Consider the following 22,287-nt stretch of genomic DNA (forward strand, 5'->3'; position numbering starts at 1 on the left):
GCACACATACACACACCTGGGAAAGGCTGGCACAGATTTTGCTATGCCATCTTCTGACCAGACTATAAGATAGTTTCACTGCCACCAGTCATTTACTATAAGGCTCTTAAAAGGGTACCCAATTATACTGAGTGAAGTTAATATTAATACATATGACAGTATTGACCAAACAGCCAGGCTTTCAGGAGTGGCCAGAGTTATCACTAAATAAATATGTGTAAATACTCTCAAAACTTAAATATTTTCTAAAAAAAAAAAGAAAATAAATAGCTGGCTAGGCAGAGAAAAGTGAGCAAGCCAAATTTTAATAAAATACTTTAAAAATTATTTTAAAATTAACAGGCTAAGCACTTTCATACACACAAGTACTTCTTCAGATCCATAAAAGACTCCATCTAACAATGCATGTAGAGATAAAATGGATGCATTTGCTTAGGGCTAATGAAGGCAAGGGGTTAAATGAAGTTATCCCGATTAGGCCATTGTTGAGATCACGTGACCTTAGACATTAAACTATATAAATGCATTGTTAGATGGAGTCTTTTATGGATCTGAAGAAGTACCTGTGTGTATGAAAGTACTTATCCTGTTAATTTTAAACTGATTTTTAAAGTATTTTATTAAATTGTGGCTTGCTCACTTTTCTCTGCCTAGCCAGCTATTTATTTTCTTTTCTTTTCTCAGTATTTGTTTTTTGCTGGTTGCTCTTTTCTGTTTGTTTGGACTCATTTTCTAAAAAGAGGACCAGCCACAATGAAAAGTTTAAATATAATAATAAAAGAACATGAAAATAATAAATATCTATTTATAGTAAACACCAGAGTTTCAGACACAGGAAGTATTAAAAATAGCACAGATGGAAAGTTTCACACAGTTATAGAAAAACAGTATTTACCTAGCCTCACTATCTATTTCTGATTGACTAAAATAATTACTGTTCCTACTTACTGAATAGAAGGCAAGATGGATGAGTGGTCCTTATTGTCAGATCAAATACAGAATGCAGAATGCTTCTGAGACCTCAGTCTCCTCTACTATTCAAACAGTGTATCTGTACAGAATCACATCATATACATCTGGTCATCTGAATCTGTTTCCCATGCAATCACCAACACTAGAAGCTTACCGGGGTTTAGCACCTATGTGCTACAATACACACAGATATAGCATTGCTCAGATGTGGTGCAGCTGCTGGAAGTCATAAAACCATAAAACCATTCCACTCTTTGTACTGGAGCTACAACCTATTCTCTAGCACAGACATTGCATATCTGCCTCCATTCAAAACTGTGGGATAACATCTTTATGGCTTAACCTATAAAGTAATTGAATTTCAGGAATATTTTTTCCAAAGTGGCTGATTTTTTTTCTTTTTTTTCTTTCTAGATCCTGTTACATCAGTCACAGATACTTCTAATCACTATTATGGAACAAACAGTGGGTCAGTAGCAGCAGCGATCCTTGTACCATTCTTTGCTCTAATACTATCAGGCTTTGCATTTTACCTCTATAAACACAGGTAATGTATAAAACTATGTGTTTCAGTAATAAGATGAAATTAAAGTATTTCATGCTGTGTAGTTGAATTTCCTGAAAGTATATATTTTTCTCAGGATTCCATACTTGTTGTTTACTCCTATATCAGCTATGACTGTTGCAGTCTGTCATTTATACGCTATGTAACTTATTATGGCATCATATGGTAGGTGGCATCATAAAATATTTAGTTATTGATATGAAAAAGTAAACAGTAGCTGATGATGTGAAACAAGGGAATATTTCAGAATACTGATCTTGTTTATACATCTGACTAAAGACAGTTAACTGAATCAATGCTCCTACCCAAGCAACATATTTCAGCTATTTTAGATAACCTTCATAAAAAGGTCCAGGGCTGTTTCAGGAGACATGCAGCCAAATCTGAAAAAGCTGTATACTTAAAACATTAGCTAGCATGGCCATTCTACATGCAGAAGGATAAGTGATAATAAGTGCTTGGGTAAATTGCAAATCAGTTGTAAATGGATAATGTATCAAGCCAAATCTTTACTTTTTCAAGTGTGTGTGTGTGTGTGTGTGTGTGTGTGTGTGTGTGTGTGTGTATGTGTGTACTCGCATTGTATTGGGTGTTGTTCTGTTCTGTAAAGGGCAGCATATATATATATATATATATATATATATATATATATATATATATATATATATATATATATATATATATATTTAGTGTGGGAAGGCCTGAAGTATTTTTTTATTTTAATATGTGTTAGAGGGTCAGAGGATTTTATGATGTTTTTGGGAAGTTGATTTTGAGTCTTGGAACCTGTCCCTAGGGTAACAGTCTATGTACTGGATTCAATTTCAGTCTGTGGATGCTGACATGTGGTACATTGGTGGGGTGGTATTGTGCAGAGTGAAAAGCTATACAAAATTTAAAAGAGGTTACTCAGACATTCTTACGGCTAACCTTAAGAGTCTTTATGAAATATACAGATTGCTTACTTATACTGTTATGGTGCATATTGAAGCATCCATTTTATCTGAATATAATGGGTGAATCTCATGCCCAGAAGGGCATTCCAAATATTAGAAAGCTGATCTGCTTTAATGAATAAAACATTTAAAAGTATGATGTGACACCACTGTGGAATAGAGGGATGAGGCCCTGTCTATGGCCCAGGTGACCTAGATTCAATTAGTAGCTTAGGCATCTGAGGTTCTGATAGGGAAGTATGTAGTGTTTCTGTTGTGGGAGGAAGGGACACATACATAGAGCACACAAAGTGGTTTGAATTCCATGACAGAGTACAGGGAAACCAGTGCGAAGTGCTTCCTGAAGGGTGGGTGGGGTGGCTTGCTGACATCATCTCCTTGCAAAAATGACAAGTGGATCAGTGCTGTCCACCCTTTCCACACTCCACCAACTGAACTAATATGGGGATAGGGCCATGAAAAACTAAAAGCACTTCTGGCAAAAGTACAACAAGGATCTGGGACTAAGCCTTTATCAGCAATAATCTGATGGAGGCCAGATGTAATAGGTAAACCCAGCAATTGAGAAGAAGCAATAGGGTCCCCTGATGGTTACCTGTAGAGATAAAAGCAGGGTAAAAAGTATGGTGTACTTTGTATGATTATAACAGGATTTCAAATGCAGTACAACCAGTGGAGTAACACATGATGTTCATCATTAGATTAATTTTGCAGTAGCCTAAGTTATATGGGTTAAATCCTGACAAAGATATGGCAACTGAACAGCTTCTAAAGCTTTTGGGCACCTTCAACACACCCTACTCAATGAATAGCTCAAGGAGAACAATATAAAATTAGTGGTTAGGGCGACAAGCCTTCATAACTTTCTTGTTGTCAGAGTGTGCTCTTCCTTGCAAGTTTTGCATGATTGATGGTCAGCTAGTGCTTCTTCAAGGCTAGGTAGATAAGTACCACATTGGGGAAGACTTTCCATTTACTATTTTTTTCTGAGGAAACATAACTTTTCAATCAAAATTTATTGCTAAATACTAGGACTTGTGCTTTTATTGTTGTCACAAAAAACTTTACCTCAAGACTCAATTTTAGTCAGTTATATTTTGGGGAATACAATACAAATTACCATTTTTTTGTGAGAAAATATTTTACTTTTCTGTCAAAACTGATGGCTATGGGCTTAGGGTAGTGTTATTGTTGTTATCACTAAAAAAAATACCTCAGAAACTAAGTTTTTTAGAACTTAGGACCAACTCACCAGGACTTTGCAACCCACTTGTCAGTCACTTTTTTTTCAGTAGAGACGTGGACCAGGCTTCTGCATCTTTGGTTCTTCTCCCCCAAGATACAAGAAGAAAAAAATTATATGTAAGTCGTTGGTTCTCAAGCTGGCTTCCTCCTTGCCTCAGCCACTGATGAGTGACATTGTGGCAGCCATTTCAGGTACCCAGAAGTGCTTATATCTTACTCTTGATCCCTCTTGTATTGCTCCTTGGAAAACTGCTAAGGAAGGAGAGGCATGCACTTCCTCTGTAGCAGTTTGGCTGCCCTCTTTGGGGAAGGGATCAGAAGAGAGAGTGGACATTGCTCTTGTATGAAGCAATGCTGAGGAGTTTGTTTCATGGAGAAGGGTCTGTTTATTGGATCAGTCTTTTTCTGGGGAGTCTAACAGAAAAAAACAAGACACAAAGTAAGGCCTATTTCTTCCCATGTATCACATAGGGCTGCCAGGAAATATTGGCTGGATTTTGTTAATGGTTTATTTCAAGCCTTTCAGTTTTAACAGTCTGAATCTTTCCTGAATTTAAAAAAAGAAAATATTTTCTTTTCATTCAGATTCTAATTCTCAGTCTGAGGGAATGGAGTTAGACTCAAACTAAATTTATCAATTTCCTACTCTACAGAATGAGGAATCTGATTCTGAGGAAAGGTTTCCTTCATATTCTTCACTTAAATAGTTATTAGATACTATTGCCAGAATGGTGCTGTTACACTGGCAAGAAAAATAAATGCCACAATCCCAGCAAAGATGCAATGAATTGTTATAGGTAGATTTTCTCTCAACTTGTTGTACTTGTTGCCTCTTCTATTTTGCCAACATTAGAGGATGCCTTCCTTGCATCCAGTTAGCTTTGTACCCTTAGGAAGTCATTATTCACACCCACAATTTTCTTTTTCTTAAATTCTCAATCAGATCAATTCTCTATCATTTCTCTGTCGAATTTACTTTCTGTCATACATGTTATGGCACCTAACCATATTTCTTTTGACAAAGATGGTAAAACATGTGAAAGGTTTGGGAAGAAAGAATATACTTCTTTCTCCTTAGCATTCAGAATAATGAATTGCAGGCTCACATTTCAAAGTTAATACTGGCTTCTTCTGACAATATGAAAAAAATGAATAGATGACCTCCCTTCTTCAGAGATGAAGATATCTCTGAATTCTTTAATATTCTGTCAGACTTATGTAAACAAACACACATATATCTTATGACTAATCTGATGCTGTAACTAGAGCATCTGCTACTGGAGCACTGATGAGAAGACATGCCTGGTTATATTCCTAGAATTTACCAGAGAATGTCAAAAACTAAGATCCTGAATGCTCTCCTGGATAAAGAGTTCATATTTGTCCCTTCTTTATGCTGAGGTTATTAAAAGATTTATCGAAAGGGAAAGCTAATTTAAGGGGTTACACAGATTTTTCACATCCCATGCCAAAATAAAAACTTTTCTTCAAGTTTAGGTATCTTTTATAGGAAGAGAAACAGACAATTTCAACAAGGCAGAATGACACAATTTTTTTCTTTAACTTTGTTTGAGGCAGGTGCCAGTTGGAGATTGTGGTATTTATATCTTTATCTGTATCTAGATCTAGCTCTATACACAAATGCACAAATGTGCACACACACACACACACACACACACACACACACACACACACACACACACACACACATATCCTAGAGTACAGCTAATCCCCACTACTATACATAAAGATGATTAATTGTTATTTGTGTGGAAAGATGTCTGCTAGGCCAGAATAGGATGAAACTGTGCAGAGCATGTAACTGTCATGATATTCTGTCTCCCTAATTTGTAATAATATGCCAGTCACATAATGTTGCAAGAAAGTACACAATACTTAGGATTCATGTCAACTTACTGACATTAGTTTGGGAGAGCACCATTACTTAGTCCATATTGTAGAAAACTGTTTTCAGCAATAAACAAAGTCACAATTTTTTTTTTCCAGAGGTGATAATCCAGATCTAGCCCCATGTGGGGAAGACCTCCTGCAAAGCTTATGTAAACTAACCCAGCAGTCACATAATAGTGGGAAAAAAGAGCAACCTCAATGATTGTTTTCAGTAATATAGCATTTGTCCAATTAACTGGCTCCCTAGTGCTTATACCATTGACCACCCCTGTACTGCCACAATAATATATTACCATGTTTATAAGTGGCTCTGCTCAAGAATTAAGAAGGTTGCATATTCAACGTGTGTGTGTGTGTGTGTGTGTGTGTGTGTGTGTGTGTGTGTGTGTGTGTGTGTGTGTGTGTATGTGGATCTACGTTAGATGATCAAGTTTTCAGAAACTCAGAATTCATACAGATGAGACCATATGATTGAGTTTCAGAAAACTCGAACATCAAAACAAGAAAACACAAAAATGTACTTTTTTTTACATTTGTGCAGGGGGGGGGCTTACCCCCACCATCTGCAAATTATATATACCAACTCTGAGATTGCACTACAGTGAAGAAAAGTGTAATTTTCCCAGTCCTCGCTGTACCACGATGTTCATTCAAAAGCTTTGAGTTTTCAAAAACTTGATCATATGGTCTCAACTGTATGAATTTTAAGTTTCCAAAAACTCATTTAACTGCTAGGGATCCATCCATACATATATATATGTATGTATGATTTATTCAGGAAAGGACAATCAGAAATATAATTGCTGTGGATGAGTTTGTGGAGGGGAGAGGAGGGGGCATTTCTTTGTTATAACACTATGGGAGTGGTGCAGAAAAGGAGTGATTTTTTAAAAACAGAAACAACACATGATAGGAATGAAGGAGAAGTAGAGAATACTTTTAAAAAATGCCCCTTCTGGTAAATGCTGTATACAGAGGCATGGGATATAATTTCTTAAATGCATATGCAGTGACTTTGATGGCTATGTAGGAGGATGTAGTAACATTCAGCAAATAGGGGAAAAGTTGTTGTACTATATTGCACTATATTGATATCATGCAGAGTGCCTGTGTTCAGGCAATTAATTATGTATTTTGAACCGTACACAGACTTTGCTGCAGTACAAGCTGTGGTCATTGAAAAGTAGCTGTGGAGCAGAAGCCTCTGCTGTGCCCTCAAGGCAAAAGCATATTTTAGTTAAACATGTGCAACAAAGGCTTCAGCAGATTTGTACCATGCTGTGCCATTGAGCTAAGTCCATAACTTAGTTAAATTTGTGCTGCACAGGCCACATCAGATTTGTTCCATGCTGTTGCATGCTCACATTATGGGAAATGGGAATCTCCATGAACTGTAGTGTGAGACACTTGTATTGGAAAACAGGTTAGTCTACAGCCTGTGGCGACAGCAAAGATGATAAAGTAGCCATCTTCTTAAATTAGTCATCTTTGTCAGATAGGGAGCAAGATCAATGAACAATTAGAAAATGCGATATTTATCTTTGAGAATAAAGTGAAATTTGAAGTGAACAGCAGCTAGCTGCTTGGATAATATACTGCTTTGGAATGTTACAGAAACTTCAAAACAAATAAAGGAATGCAATGTACAGCAAGAGAACCCAGCTGATACTACAGAACCAATAATTTAGTATAAGACATCATTATCAGAGGCAGTTTTGTTATCTCTTCATACCTTCCTTTACTGTGTTTTTTAAATGTTCATAGCAGCTTTATGTATGTCTTCACAATGCCTCTGCATTCAAATTAATTTGAAATTACCTACTGTTATGGTTTAAAATCCAAAGAATTACATTGTTGCTGACATATCACCCACTGTAAACGTAATTCAGCACATTGATTAAGGTTCTATATTGTTTACTTTTTCAACTCGGCACGTAAAAATCCACTACCAAACATTAGCGGACAGGAGTTCCGCTGTGGCGACACCCTAACCGGGATAAGCTGAAAGAAACAACAACATTGTTTACTTTTTCAGTCTATTAATTGAGCTATCAGTGTTGTTAACTGCCATAGAGTTACTATTTTTAGTGATATCTTTAAAAATTGTTTTCCCTTTCTGCTTTGCCAGCTTTGTTGTAAGCTAGTCGCTTAATATTGGATAAACATCGATTGTAATGTAAAACATACTAAACTGTCTTGGTCCTGTGATGTCTTAATATCACAATGATATTTTAAATGATGTGTTCTTCAGAAGAACAAACATCTATTAATTATTAAAGAATACTGCAAAGAAAAATGACATCCATGAAGCATGCCAGGATTTTTCAGCACATTAAGAAACAATGACACGCAAAACTGTTTCACTGAGATAAGAGCCAGACAAGTTTGGGCAAACCAGTTACATAACAGAATACATAAAAGCTATCCTGCCACACAGAGACTGCCAAAGAATGACAGTCTACTTCTTATGGTGGTCTTATGGCTTGAAAATACCCCCCCCCCCAGTGCCTGCCTCACTATTCCCAGCACCACAGACATAGCTGCAGAAGCAGCACAGTCCATTTACCTGTGCACCCCTGAGTGATTTAATGTACATGGTAGAGGCCAACTATTCTTAATGCTGATTGCAACAGCAGCAGAAGGGGTAGCAGTGTGATACAAAAAGAGGACGCCACAAGAAAACCTCATTATCTTTCATGTCTGTTGCATTCTGTTAGTAATAGCTTTCAGTACTGTAAGCTTAATCATTTACATGCTACCTTGCCTGTTGCTGCTGACAGTTGGAGACTACATGGTTGCTCAATTCACTATAGCTTGCTTGCCAGAGTGCAGAATGGGCTATTACAAAACTGTACACATTCAGGGGTTGACAATTACTATAAGCTACACAGATTTAAGCATATGTCTTCATCTCTTGGTGCCATAGTCTTAAAACACATATGTGTACACCCAAACCTGCTCACACATATGTGTACACCCAAACCTGCTCACATGCATTGCTTAGCCATGTAGATTGTGGAACACTGTGTCCAACCCTTTAAGAAATGAGCAACAGCATCTCATTTCATGTGCTCAGCAGACCATTACATTCTGCATACCCCATTTGAATCACAGCCATCCAGTTTTTCCCTGCCCTCACCGGAAGCATTTTTGAGCTGAAGAAAAAGACTTTGTAAATGAAGGCCTATGAAGAATAATTGGCAAGCTAGAAGTATTTGCTTGAAAATGCATGATACACGATCCCTTTGTTTAATGTGTTTGCATCGTTAAATGAGCATACCTTGAGGAATCCAAGAATTACTAACATTCAATATCCCTACAACTGTATCCTGCCTCCAAAGCTGTGTTTGTATGTAAAACTGAAATGGAGTTACTTTCAAGTGGAACTTGGGTCTTTCTAGTCCCTGCTGCATTAAAGTCTATAAGTAGTAGCCAACTGTTCCATATTGTACACTTAGCCAAAATGCAAATTCAGTAAAGGATGTCACAGTAATTATTGGCCTGAGATGCAGTTATCTTATATCTGACTGAATTCAGTGCTTGCGTATAAGAGCTGTCTATGTGATGGATGATATTTATAGATAAGCATTTTTATGGACATCCATGGAAGACTGTGCACATATGCTCTTTATCAATGATATTCTCATACATGTTCCGTTTACATATTCCTTCTATTACCCTAAGGCGATTATAAAGCGATTTTTCTGTCATGCAATGACTCCACTCTCAGAACTTCCTGACCACCCCTGTAATACCACAATAATATACTACCATGTTTTATAAGCGGCTCTGCTCATTAATTAACTATTTGCATATTCATCTTTCTTGAGATAATTGTAGAGCTCTAATCTGAGTTACTTAGTTCATAATAGACAAATGAGGAAATAAAAGACTATTCACAGATCTGGTGTAAAGAGACTGGCGAGACAAAGGGGGACCAGAAGCAAATAGCAGAGTTGGAAGTGAAAAGAATATAGCAAGATACATAAGAACAGCGAAGTGTGCATGTTACTAGAGAACACCAGTTCAAGACTTAAAGTGGAAAGATAGTGGAGATAGACAGCAGAGAGCAGGAGATATTAGATGCTCCAGATGCTGAAAGGAATGCAGAGGCTGTTTTATGAAAAAGGAGACTAAAGGTGAGGAAGAAAGAAGAGGCAGAACTGAGTAGTAGTACACAATACTGGACGAAAAAGCGGGAGAGACCAAGGAAGCAGGAAGTAGCGCTAGACTCTTAGGCAGGCTAAAGAAGATAGTTCAGATGTTGTGTAAACAGAAGTAGCAGCTTTTGAATTGGGGAAAATAGCTAGAATAAACAGCCTGGGAATGACTACAGGAGGATAGCAGGTAAAAAAGAAGAATGGAGGAATTCTAATAAGTGTAGGGTTATGATCCAGTGTTGTACATTTTCATCTGATTCAGCCTTTGGGACTTGGATCTGACTGAGATCTGGCCTCGGCAACTACAAATCTTTGTATCAAGGGCTCTGTCTCCTCCCCTACCCAGAATTAACTCTCAACTGCCAAAATACCACAGATCTCATTTGCCGCTTCAACTGAATGGTCGTAGAGGCTCAGGCCTTGTGTTTTGTTGGGGATATGTGATTTTCACTTCTCTTCTGTTTATCACAGTTCTAACTTCTTTTTTTCTTTATATATAGATATATAAATATACATATATATATATATATATATATATATATATATATATATATATATACATATATAGTTTATATATTTTTTTCTCCTCAACTATATGTAAAAAAAGTGTTTAAAATTTGAGTAGGTTATTTTACCATTTTTTTCATTTTTATAGTATCCAGACTTCAAGCATGTTGGACAAACGTTTTAGGAAATGTGGAAAATATGGCCACAAGATTCCTCCAGAAGACGCATATTCCCTGTGCTTTTATTGTTTGGGAGCAGAATACATGGAGACAGGATGTGAAACCTGTGCTTCTTTTGATAATAAAGCTCTTCACAGCAGAAGAGCCAAGCTGATCTTGAAGGGACTCCTTCCATCAGGTTCAGGGACTTCTGCTGTTTTCCAGCAGATTCAATCCTGAAGGAGAAAGAGAAGGGAAAAGAGAAACAAAGGGAAACTTCCAAAGCAAAAGACCCAACAAAAAAAAATAATCCTGAGAAGGGCATAGAAGTGACTAGAAAATAGTCCCTGGACCAAACAGTGACAGTGCGTCCAGCACTGAAAATATTCAATTCTTTGTATTTGAAATCTTGGATCCATTCTCCATCTCCATCCAGGCTGTTCTCTCAGATCTGATTAGCCTTCAGATCATTTCCCTATTTAATAAGCATGCTCAAGAGCTTCATCAATTGCTTCTTCTAGGTCTGCTGGTTATTCCAGGGGTCTCACCAAAGCTGACATTGACAGGATGATGCTGAAATTTCTCCAGATGCAGATACAGTTGGGGAATCCACCTGGCTACATCCCCTGTAATAGAACAGGGGTTATCACTATCGACACCCACCCCACCCCACTCCCCACTCCAGTCTGACTCTGATGCAGTTTTTCCTGATCTCTAAAAATCTCAGGATCACCCATGTTGATGCTGACAATGCCATCTGCTTCATCTCCAACTACCACCCAGTAGCTCTCGGCTCCAAATCTCCTGAAGTGAAATGAGAGTTGAATGTCAATTTCAGAGCCAGGAATGTTTGGGGCTTTGGGGTTTGTTCAGTACCAGCTTATAAAGAGACTTCCTTGGCTGGTATCTCTTCTCAGCCTTCAAGGCCTTTCATTGGGTCCTTTCACTCTCAGGAAAAGAGATGCCTTCATTCCTTTTGGATCAGATCTGACCTCAATCTCATTCTGCATTGGAATCCTCTCCTTTTCATAAACAGGGGCAGTCAGTCTCCAAAAGTCTCAACAAGTACTCTACTTGTGTTCTCAATCTGTTTCAGACTCATCGCCAGAAGTTCAACAAATAACATCTATATAGAAAACAGATGTATAAGCGGAAGCACATGGATTCATCAACAGAGTCTGTTACAGAAGATATGAATTTGGAGGAAGGTGAAGGTTCCCCTAAATCCACCTTTGCAGTCATCTCCTTTGGATAAATTCTTGAATTGATAAAAAAGTAGGTGGGTCCACTGATATGCCTTCCCTGGAAGAATCCGTGTTCTTGGATGATTTTGGAACTGGCTCTTCTACAGTCTAGGTGATCCCTCCCTCCAACTCCCTTATGGATCTAGTGGCTGTGTCAGCCTGGAAGGAGTATGATTCAGCTAAGCCTATACCTGAGAAATCTGACAGTATTCTTGTGAACCCAAAAAAGAGACTTCACTGAAATAATGCACCCCCCTCTCCCCAGTGGATGCTAGCAGCAGCTACAAAGAAGGAAATCTCTCCCTTAACAGGAATCGAGGGCCTTGGAAAGAGTTGGAAAATGGACATACACTTCAGCAACTTTTTCTCTGAGAGTGCAGAACTATATGGACCATATTATTTGGTTCCAAAGAGATTTGACTGAGAAGATCATTAATTCTGTTTAAGATAACTTGCCAATAGATATCAGGAAAAGAATCCCACCTATCTAGTTTATCTTCTGTTTAGAATGTCTTCATGCATCTGCTGATGGGACAGCTAGGAAAGTAGGTACTGATATAGCCTTATGCCATTATGCCTGGATGTGATTGTGTGATTTTGCAGAGGGCTTAAAGACATACTTCATTGATACTCCATTTGATGACACTAAATTATTTGGCCTGAACATTAGACACACACTTACAAGAAGCAAAGTAGATGGTAAGCCTCTTTTTGCCATTGGAATCCATTTGTCCACTTATCAGAGGACCATTTCCAGAAATCAGTGAAGAGGGAAGAAAATGTGGTTCCAAAAATCACAAGGTCCTTACCAGGAAGCTTCTTCAGATATACCTTCCTGTAGAAGAGGAGGAGGAGGAGGAAGCAGTTTCAATGGTTGTTGCCCAGGAGGCAGAAGCGGACAACAAAACCAAAGATTTCATTGACTTGTTTCTGAGAAATCCTTCCAGTGCTCCTGAAGTTCTGCCTGACTGCCACACTCTGGAGGTAGTCCGGAGTGCCTATCCTTACAAGCTCCAACTTGGCAAGCCATCCATTTAGATTCTTGTGTATTAAGGATAGAAACCAGAGGATACTCAATACTATTTCTGACAATGCCTTAGGTAAAATCAAGGATTCGCTTAATGCCACTCAATCAGTTGCAATCCGCAGCTGCAGAACTAAACAAACTTGGAAAAAAGAGTCATCCAGCAGGTCCCACCAGACCAGATAGGATCCGGTGTCTACTCAAGATTCTTATTGGCTCCAAAGAAGAAAGGGGACCTAAGGCCAATATTGGACCTAAGCTATTTAAACCAATATGCGAAGCAGACAAAATTTCAAATAGTCATGGTTCAGTCTGTTTAGCCTGTAATCAAAAAAGATGACTGGATGTGCTTTATCAATAACCAGGATGCCTATTACCACATAAAGATATTCAGACACTCCAGGAGATTTCTGTGTTTCCAGCTGGGAGTCAAGCATTTTCAATTCAGACTTCTACCATTTAGACTCACCACAGCCCCCCAAGTGCTTACCAAATGCATGGCAGCAGTAACAGCCAATCTCAGACTGCAAGGGTACCAGGTGTTCCCGTATTTAGACAAATGTCTCCTCACCTGTCTGACCAAGGATATGCTAATTCTAGAAAGGGATCTCTTACTTCAACTTCTTACCTATGTGGAAATTACAGTGAGCAGTCAAAAGAGCAAATTGCTCCAAACTCAAAATCTGGAATTTATTGGATGCCACTTAAACTCCACAACTCAGATAAACACCCTACTTTCATACAGTAGTCATTCACTCTAACAGATCCACCCCCTACAGCGTGCTTAATTCTAAGACTTCCTGGTCTGATGGCTTTGATCATTATTCTTAGTCCCATGTTCAGATTCCATATGAGGTTTCTAAAAGGGATTCTCTCACTTCAGTGGTCTCAACAATATCAACCCCTTAACACTCCAATCAGACTGACTTCAGTATGCAGAACACACATGGAATAGTGGATCAAGTCATCAGCTCTGATCACAGGTCATTCTCTATCTCCCCCCTCCCATGGATGCTTCTCTTTTAGGGTGGGAGGTGTTATGAGGGGAAGACGGTTCGAGGTACATATATACCCTTACATACCAATCTTCACATCAGTATTCTGGAAATGAGAGCAGGCCATTTGGTATTGCAGGCACTTCAAGAATCTCTTCCTGTAGGTGTGATTGCAGTCCAGACAGACAGTATGTCAGTGGTCTGGTACATCAACAAGTGGGGGAACCAGATCGTGCCTATTGTGTCAAGAGACCATTTGGGTCTGGCAATGTGCAATGTCTTCTCATCGCTTTCTGATGGCAGTGCTCATCCTTTGACAAACTGAGCAGGCGAATTCTTCTGCCTCACAAATGCTCCCTCAATACAACAGTGGAGAATGAAATCTTCAGTCGCTAGGACCAATCTTGCTGTGACCTGTTTGTTTCCTACCTGAACAACAAATGCAAAGCAGTTATTTTACCCTGATCCCTCCACAGGGTCAGTCAACAAGGGACATTCTGATCTACAATTGGGCCCTGTGTTTCATTTACACATTCCACCTTTTCATCTAATTAAAAAATTAATTTAGAAAGCCAGAAGGGTTAAGGCAAAGGTGATCCTCATTGCCATATACTGGCCTCGGCAGGTTTGCTTCCCATATCTTTTTTTTTTTTTTTAACAAAAGGCATCTTTATTAAATTATCACTTATGACATATGCAATCATACATTTATATAAATGAAAACATATTTACATCAAAGACCGTATTGACACAAGTTTAGCTGCAAACATTATACATCACTTATAATCTACCCAATCATTGTCAGTCAAAACATTACATAGCACATTCATATCCTGCCTTCTTTTAAACCTCCTTCCTCCCTATAGTTATTGTTCCTACAGTTCCCATTTTTTGCTATGTAATTTACTCCTACCCTTTTCTAAAGATCCCAAGTCCAGTTGTTTCGTCTCTGTTACTATATTCACTACTTCTAGTACAGTTTGTTTAGACTAGTAATTTCTTTTTTGGCAGCCACCATAATTAGACACAAGTCCTTAGTATGTCTAGACAATTCTGATTCTGTATCATAGCACTTGATCTCAATTGTTCAGTCCACCCTAGACTCTGACTCACAGGCTGGATCTGGTCTCTCATCCTTTGAGCATCCCTTCCTTTACCTAGACCCCCTAAAATTAACTGACTGGTTACTTCAATTCTAACAATAGCCATGGACATCAGGTTTACAAAAAATGCTGTTCATATTCTTTCTGCTTCACAAAAATCTAGCACCAGAAGACTGTAACAAAATAAAAAGAATTCATAGATTCAATTATTGTTACTAGGCTAATGACTCAGGGGGCCTTTCTTAGCCAAACTTTTCCCAAAAGAATAAAGATGTTTTATATCTAAACAGGACATTAAGGGTCAAGCATTTATAACCTACCTTGCCCATTATAGATAGGGGTGCCAGGCCCAGTGTACATTTCCTATTTCCCATCCACTGTTGTAGCTTGCACTTAAACTATATAACAGATGAACTCAGCTTCACATGAGTGGGAAGCATGTTCCATGGGAAGGGCAGTCTCAAAGACACATCTGTCTCTACAGCATGTTCTGTTTAAGTCACACACCAAATTCAGGTCCTTAGATCTTGTATTTCTGGTACTATAGATGTGTGAGAATTGTGAATGCCTTCTAAACCAGGCATCGATCCCCTCAGCAATCTATAGGAGGCTGAATAGAGAGAAAATAAGGCAGATTTATTACACCTTGCATTCTTTTTGTAAAGAACCTATATGGTCCCATTATTATTATTATTATTATTATTATTATTATTATTATTATTATTATTATTATTATTATTATTGTCAGGATATAAAGAAAAGTTTTGATCCTTTTTCAGTTCTCCTTCCCTCTATTCTATTATTCTTGTCTGAATTATTCCTAAAAGTTCCTAGTGTTTCCACAATCAAAGTTCAACTGGCAGCCACATCCAGTTTTCACACAGGCCATAAATAAACTCCTATAGCTTTGTTAAAGGTATCTAAGGCCTTTCTAAAGGAACTTTTGTTCTTCATCCTCCAGTTTGAGATACTGACCCTCCATGGGGCATCACATTGATACTTCAGGCTATCACACTGTCCCCATTTGAACCAGTAGGTTCAGCAGATCTTAAGTTCTTGACTTGGAAAGCTCTTTCATGTAAACCACATTATTTAGTTTTTCATAAAGACAGGGTTTTTCTCAAACCAGTCTTCATCCCTAAGATGGCATCTGAGTCCAGCATAAACCAGATCATCAAGTTACCTGTATTCTTTCCAAAATACTCTAACAAACAAGTATATGCATTACATCTACTTGATATTCATAGACAACTTAGATTCTATTTACATAGAACTAAGAACTTTAGGAAATCAAACCAATTAATTATTGCATTCTCTAAATCTAAGCTGGGACAAGTAGTTTCAAAGATCAGTGTGTCTTCAGTTGTGTGCTAGTGTTCTCTAGTGCGTGTATGTGAGTGCTCAAGAGTGAGCGTGTATATGTGAGTGCACATGAGTGCATAGGTATGTGCGAGTGTGTGCAAGTGTATGTGTGTGAGTGTGCATGAGTACATGTTGACGTGAGTATGTGTGTTCATGCATGAGTGTATAGAGGGACTATTTTTCCTCTAAGAAAGAGAAAGTGTGTGTGTGTGTGTGTGTGTGTGTGTGTGTGTGTGTGTGCGTGTGTGTGTGTGTGTGTGTGTGTGTGTATCCTATTGTCTGCGAGAGTTAATAAGAGCTTGTATGCGAGAGTTCACAAATATGTGTATGAAAGCATGCGTGAGTGAATGTGTATATGTGAGTGTAGATGAGTATGTGCATGCAAGACTGCATGAGTGCATGTATGCGAGTGTGTGTGAGTACATGTATACGTGAGAATGCCTGTTCATATATTTGTGTGCAGAGGGACACATAGCTCTTAACTGTACAGGTTTTTGCAGAATGTCCACATTTTTGCCTCATATTTTTGGTCTTTTCCTCATAAAATTTGTGGTTTGCAAGCAATTCATTATGGACTGAAGTCACTAAATAATGACATACATTTGAGTTTCAGACTTAATATCTTGCAGGAAATGCATGCTAACACAAATTCTGTTAATCTATCAACTTTCTAAGTTTATAAGAACAATATTTAAAATCTGTCCCTATTTTAAAGATTTTGTCCATCATTATTTGGGCTTTGTCCAGATTTCTTGCACTAAGATTTTAAGAGGTATGTAGAGGGTTCAGACTCCTATATAAGGGAAGTTGCTCCAGAAAACATAATTATTTTAACTTTTACAGCATGTTTCAGAGACGTATCTCTCAACCTCTTAGCAAAAGAGATCTGGACAAAACCTAAAGTAATGAGGGGACAAAGGACCATAAATAAGAACAGATTTAAAATATTGCTCTTATAAGCCTAGAAGGTTGGTAGAATAACAGGATTTGTGTTATTGTGTATTTTATAAAGGATATGAAGGCTGCAACTCAAATGTATGTCTTTATTTAGTGACTTCACTGCCAGAAAACTCCACATTTTATGAGAAAAAGAATAAAAATGTGAGGCAAAAATCTAGACATTCTGAGAAAATATGGACAGTTGAGAGGTATGCTGTGAAGATTATCTTAGAATGATGAAGGTTATCTCTCTACATGCAATTTTGCTGTACCTGTGCTACAAATACGGTAGCAGTTTAACTTGTCTGAAAAATGTCATGCAGACAGCTGACTTCATTCTAACATATAACCTTCAGAGCTATTCAGAAAAATATTAATTATTCATGTTATTGCAATATTTCTTTTTTTGGGGTTAAAAGGTAGCAATATAAAATTCATCAAATATTACTCAACAAATGCATTTCTGTGCAAAGTTATCCTAACAGGAAACCATCCATTTTTTATTGAAAAGCAGCTACTTCAAGTGATTATAATGCACCTGTGTATGGGAGGTGTGGTGGTTTTCACCACACAAAAACAATATTTTGGAGTATGCATTGCTGCCCAGTTAACAAACTTTTACCTGAGTAATTGTCAATAAATATTTTCTTATATATCAAGGATCATTACTCATAATTCTTAGCTAGTAGAAGTTCCTGACATGGTTTGTTTTCTTTTTTATAAATGTGTGTTTGCCTATGTCTTAAGTGATAATTCAATAAAGGTGTTAAAAAGTTAATTAAGCAGACTTTGCCACAACTGCAAGCTGGTAATTTGACTCAGACACAGGTGCGAGACACTGCTGTGTCAAACTAGTTACTCAGACATCTCCTCTTTTTCCCCGGGCTGGAGCGCCTTCTGTGTAGAGTCTGCATGTCCTCCCCACGTTCGAGTGGCAATCGAAAGACATGCATGAATGGGTGTGCTTTGGTTGAAGGTTGGGCGTTGGGCTGGCACCTTGGCACCATAAAATCGACTGCCAATCATTAGCGAACTGGAGTTCTGCTGTGCCGACCCCTAACCAGGAAAAGCCAAAAGAAAAACAACAACAACAACCTCTGGTGTGGCAAATACAGCCACTGTGGACTGGGGGTTAACAGTGTCCTCTGCAGGTGTCAGGGTCCCCTAAGTCAACAAGGGAGAACCACTTTTGTTGGGCAAGGAAGGTGCCCCTGCTTAACCAGAACATTGTGCCTATCCCTAAGGAACCTATTGCTATCATTAAAAATGTGTTTGCCTTAGTTTTCCTATCAAAAAGAAACAGAAAACTAAACTTATAGCTTCTCCTGCTCCAGTTTCACTGGACAGGAGTAGTTTTTTAAGCCTGGCTCAGGGTCTTGTACAGACTATTGACCTTTATTTTCAGGTGGTTTCTGGTAAGAGGAAAAACAGATTCCTCTTTTCCTGAAGAGATTCAAGAAATTAAAGCTAGATAGGAATGAGATGGCATAGGTACATGTTTCCCCTTAGAATTCTGATTCAGAGGACAGCATATTAAACGAATCTCCCTATCAATGATTTTCTTTCTCCTAGACTATTTCCAGAATGTGCAAGTGTATCCAGTGAGAAAACACTGAGATTTCTCGGTTTCCCAGAAATACTATCAGTTTTTTACAAAAGGAATTTCCAGGACCTTAGTCCATTTCCCCAGTTCTATCAGCTCTGGAGGAAGTGTGTGTCACTGCCTGCAATTTTCCTGATACCAGGCTGCTGCCCTAAAAAACAAGCTGGAATTTGCAAAGTTATTCAATTTTTTTAAGTTTTATACAGTCTTCACCCAAACATGACCCAGTAGCTATAGCTTTAGTCAAACCAGCTGCTGCCAAACATTTTAACTCTAATTCTTCCCCTTCTGAGAAGGATGGAAAAACAATTATTACATTTCGGAAAAACACTTTGCTTCTGCAACTTTAGTTTTTAGAAATTTGAATTGTTAGGCTAATATCTTAATGTTTATTCTGACTGTGAAAATATGAGGCATGTTTTATCTGCAGTTCCTTCCTGGGAGGAAAAATCTGCTTTGTGTGATTTGGTTTCTTTTATTTTTCAAGTCACTACCCATTTAAAGTTTGTTTATGAGTGTAGATACTACATCCATTGAGGATGCCACTAGTACTGTGTTGAGGAGGTTTGCCTGGCTTCATCTGAGAACATCCTAGAGGATGTAAACATAAGATTTTAAATTAATTTTGGATAGAGACTTGGATCCCGCTGCTGCAAAGATTGTCAAAAAATGTGATGAAAAGGGTTAAGCTGATACAGGGAATCTCTCAGATTGTTTTTATCCCTCCTTCTATAAATTTTCCAAGGTTATTTTGTTGCCTTGTCCAACTATCGCAAGAAACACACAAACAGTCCTAGCAATACACTGGTAACCAGTCATTAAAAAACTACAGTGGAGAGGTTCCCTAAAAGAAAACAGGACCCCCCCCCCACCCGAATAAAGGACAGTCATATAAGTCAGAATGACTTCCATCTTTGTCCCTCATTGACAAGGTTGACAGGTGCTGACTGAGGTTTTTTTGGGGGGATAAACTCTTGGCTAGGCTTGTAAGGGCCATAATGCCATTAGCCTAGTAACCTCCTATGATCTTATGATCCTATGTAAGTGGCCTTGTCTTCCCTCCCACCCTGGCAGTCTCTTATCCCTTCCAGAAAGTCTGAATCTCCATTTCTGTCTGGGTTTTGAGACTAATTAAGCAGGGGTACAGATAGCAGTAGGACGTGGTCCTTCATTTGCAGGGAATTATTCCACATCCACCAGACCAAAGCCTTCTGTTCTTTCCTGTCCTTCAGCACATGCTTTATTGTGTGGGGGTAATATAAATAGTTCCTCTTTCCCAGTGGGGAAGAGGTTTTCATTTAAGAATGTTTCTGATACTAAAGAAAGAAAATGCTTAAAGATCAGTTATTGACAGTTTTTCTTAAACCAGTTTTTGATAATTCCCAAATTCAAGATGCTTTCACAACACAATCTCTTACCCCTTCTTCCCCATTTGATATTTTTCGGTAACCTTAGATTTAAAAGATGCTTATTATCATATTCTTATCCAGTAAGGCTTCAGATGTTTCTTAAGGTTTTATATGTCTGGATTCTGTCATCCATTCTCTGCCTTACCCTTTGGGCCACCCACTGCCCTGAGATTTTTCACAAAGTATGTAGCTCCAGTTATAGCACATTGTAGGCTACAGGGTATCCACTTTTTTTCCATATTTAGATGACTGACTTATCTATGTAAACTGTTTCTGAAAGTATCAGGAGTCTGTCTCTTTGGTGAAAGAACCTATGTAGGCTAGGATTCTAAGTGATATTCCATGCAAAAAGCTTTTCTTCCACAGGAAAAAAAATAAAACAAAGATCTATATTTAGAGCTAATCCATTTTTTTTCCCACATGCATCTGGTGTTGCACATACAGCTGATATGGACCAGGAGTTAGCAATGTTTTCTGTGGCTGCTTGGGTTCCCTTAGCAGTCATGGGAGGGAATACCTCAGGATTCTGAGTCCTATGACATCTATGATTCTCATGATGCTTCTGGCCAGCCTCCATGTGGGAAAGATACAATAGTATGTAAAGTCTGTCTCATATCTCTCAACCTCTTAGATAACCTCTAGATAAAGCCATAAATAACGGGTGAACAAAGGCCGCAAAATAGAGACATGTTTTTAAATGTTGCTCTTACAAACTTAGAAAGTTGATAGAATAACAGGTTTTGTGTTAACATTAATTTTCTAAAGGGTATGGAGTCTGAAACTTAAATGTCTGATATTATTTTCTGATGTCATTCCTCAATGATTTGCCAGTGGTTTACCAGAAAACCTCAATTTTAAGAGAAACACACCAAAACTATGAAGCAAAATCTGGACATTCTTTGAAAATCTGGAAAGTAGAGTGGTGTTTGTTCCCAGCCCCAACACCCATAATCTCTTCAGATTCCAGTTCCGAGATGTGTGAGAAGAGAATGCAGGTCACTGCCTCTTCCTCTTGCTCCAAAACAACCAGTTACCACAGACATCTTGGACTTTGCTTGGGGTTATGTGTTAAGGGGGAATAAACAGGCAAAGTATCTGGACAACAAAGACAAACACAAGCACATGAGTTAAGAGATACTTGCCATTATCAAGGCACTCAACTCTCTAAATCACCTTTTGGTCCACAGGACCACTTCAAGTTGTTACCGATGATGCCAAAGTGATGCGGTAGATAAACAAGCAAGGGAAAACTAGGTCTTAACCCCAATGCAGACTAGCCATGTTACCAAAGGATATAGCTTTACAGCAGAATCTCACTCTACTTCCTACATTCTAGCAGAGCAAAATTGTGTGGCAGACAAGCTGGGTAGGATAAAAGCAGACCTTCATGAATGGAAACTAGATCGGGGGCCTTCAAAGATACGATCCATCTGTGGGGAGTTTTTTAAGTCGGCCTTTTTGTCTTTTTGCTGAAGATTTAGTTTCCAAAATTCTGCTCCATGACTTCATACAAGAAGACCTTGAAGAGTGATGCCTTTTCCTTTCCTTGGGCAGGAATATTCTTGCATGCTTTTCCAACCTTTCCATTGATATTCAAGGTAATTCTAAAGATTCAGAAGGAATCCCCAACATCTCTGGGGTGATCTCTTTTGGCCCCAGTGAAAGTAGTTCTCCTTCCTTTTGGCATTGGCCAGGGGCAATTACCACAAATGTCCCCACAGACTGGCTCTAGTCATACAAGAACAGGGATAAAAGTGGTAAATGGGGACATTTTCTGGGATTGTAATGACTTGGCAGACTTTAAAAATTCTCTGTAGACTATTCTATCAGAAATATTGCATGAGCAAATTGATGCAACTAAGAAGTGATTTTTTTTTGAGCTATAATACATAATCAGAATTGTTTACACATAGTAAGGCCTTGCTGACTTTAATTCTGGTAGCTGCCAGATAAGCAATTACTAGAAAATGAAAATCAGAGTCTAAACCAACTGTAATAGAAGCAGTGAATATAGTAACATAAATAAAATTACTGAATGTAGGACATTTAGAAAAGGGCAGGAGCAAATTGCATAGAAAAAATGAATTGTGGGAACAATACATGCAGAATAATGTCTTGTAGGAGGAATGAGATT

The 22,287-nt window shown here is 38.2% G+C and overlaps 1 protein-coding gene across 1 annotated transcript in view; it reads left to right on the forward strand.

The window, feature by feature from the left end:
• LOC122792903 (CUB and sushi domain-containing protein 1-like) overlaps window positions 1–22,287 on the forward strand; it is a 4,548,980-nt gene that overhangs the window by 4,474,515 nt on the left and 52,178 nt on the right. The window contains exon 58 of the mRNA XM_044060461.1: window positions 1,387–1,519. Coding sequence (XP_043916396.1) covers window positions 1,387–1,519 — 133 coding nt within the window. The remainder of the gene's footprint in view (window positions 1–1,386; window positions 1,520–22,287) is intronic.

The sequence above is a fragment of the Protopterus annectens genome, chromosome 2.part0 (assembly GCF_019279795.1).
Source record: "Protopterus annectens isolate FY-2018-M chromosome 2.part0, PAN1.0, whole genome shotgun sequence".
NCBI lineage: Eukaryota > Metazoa > Chordata > Ceratodontiformes > Protopteridae > Protopterus > Protopterus annectens.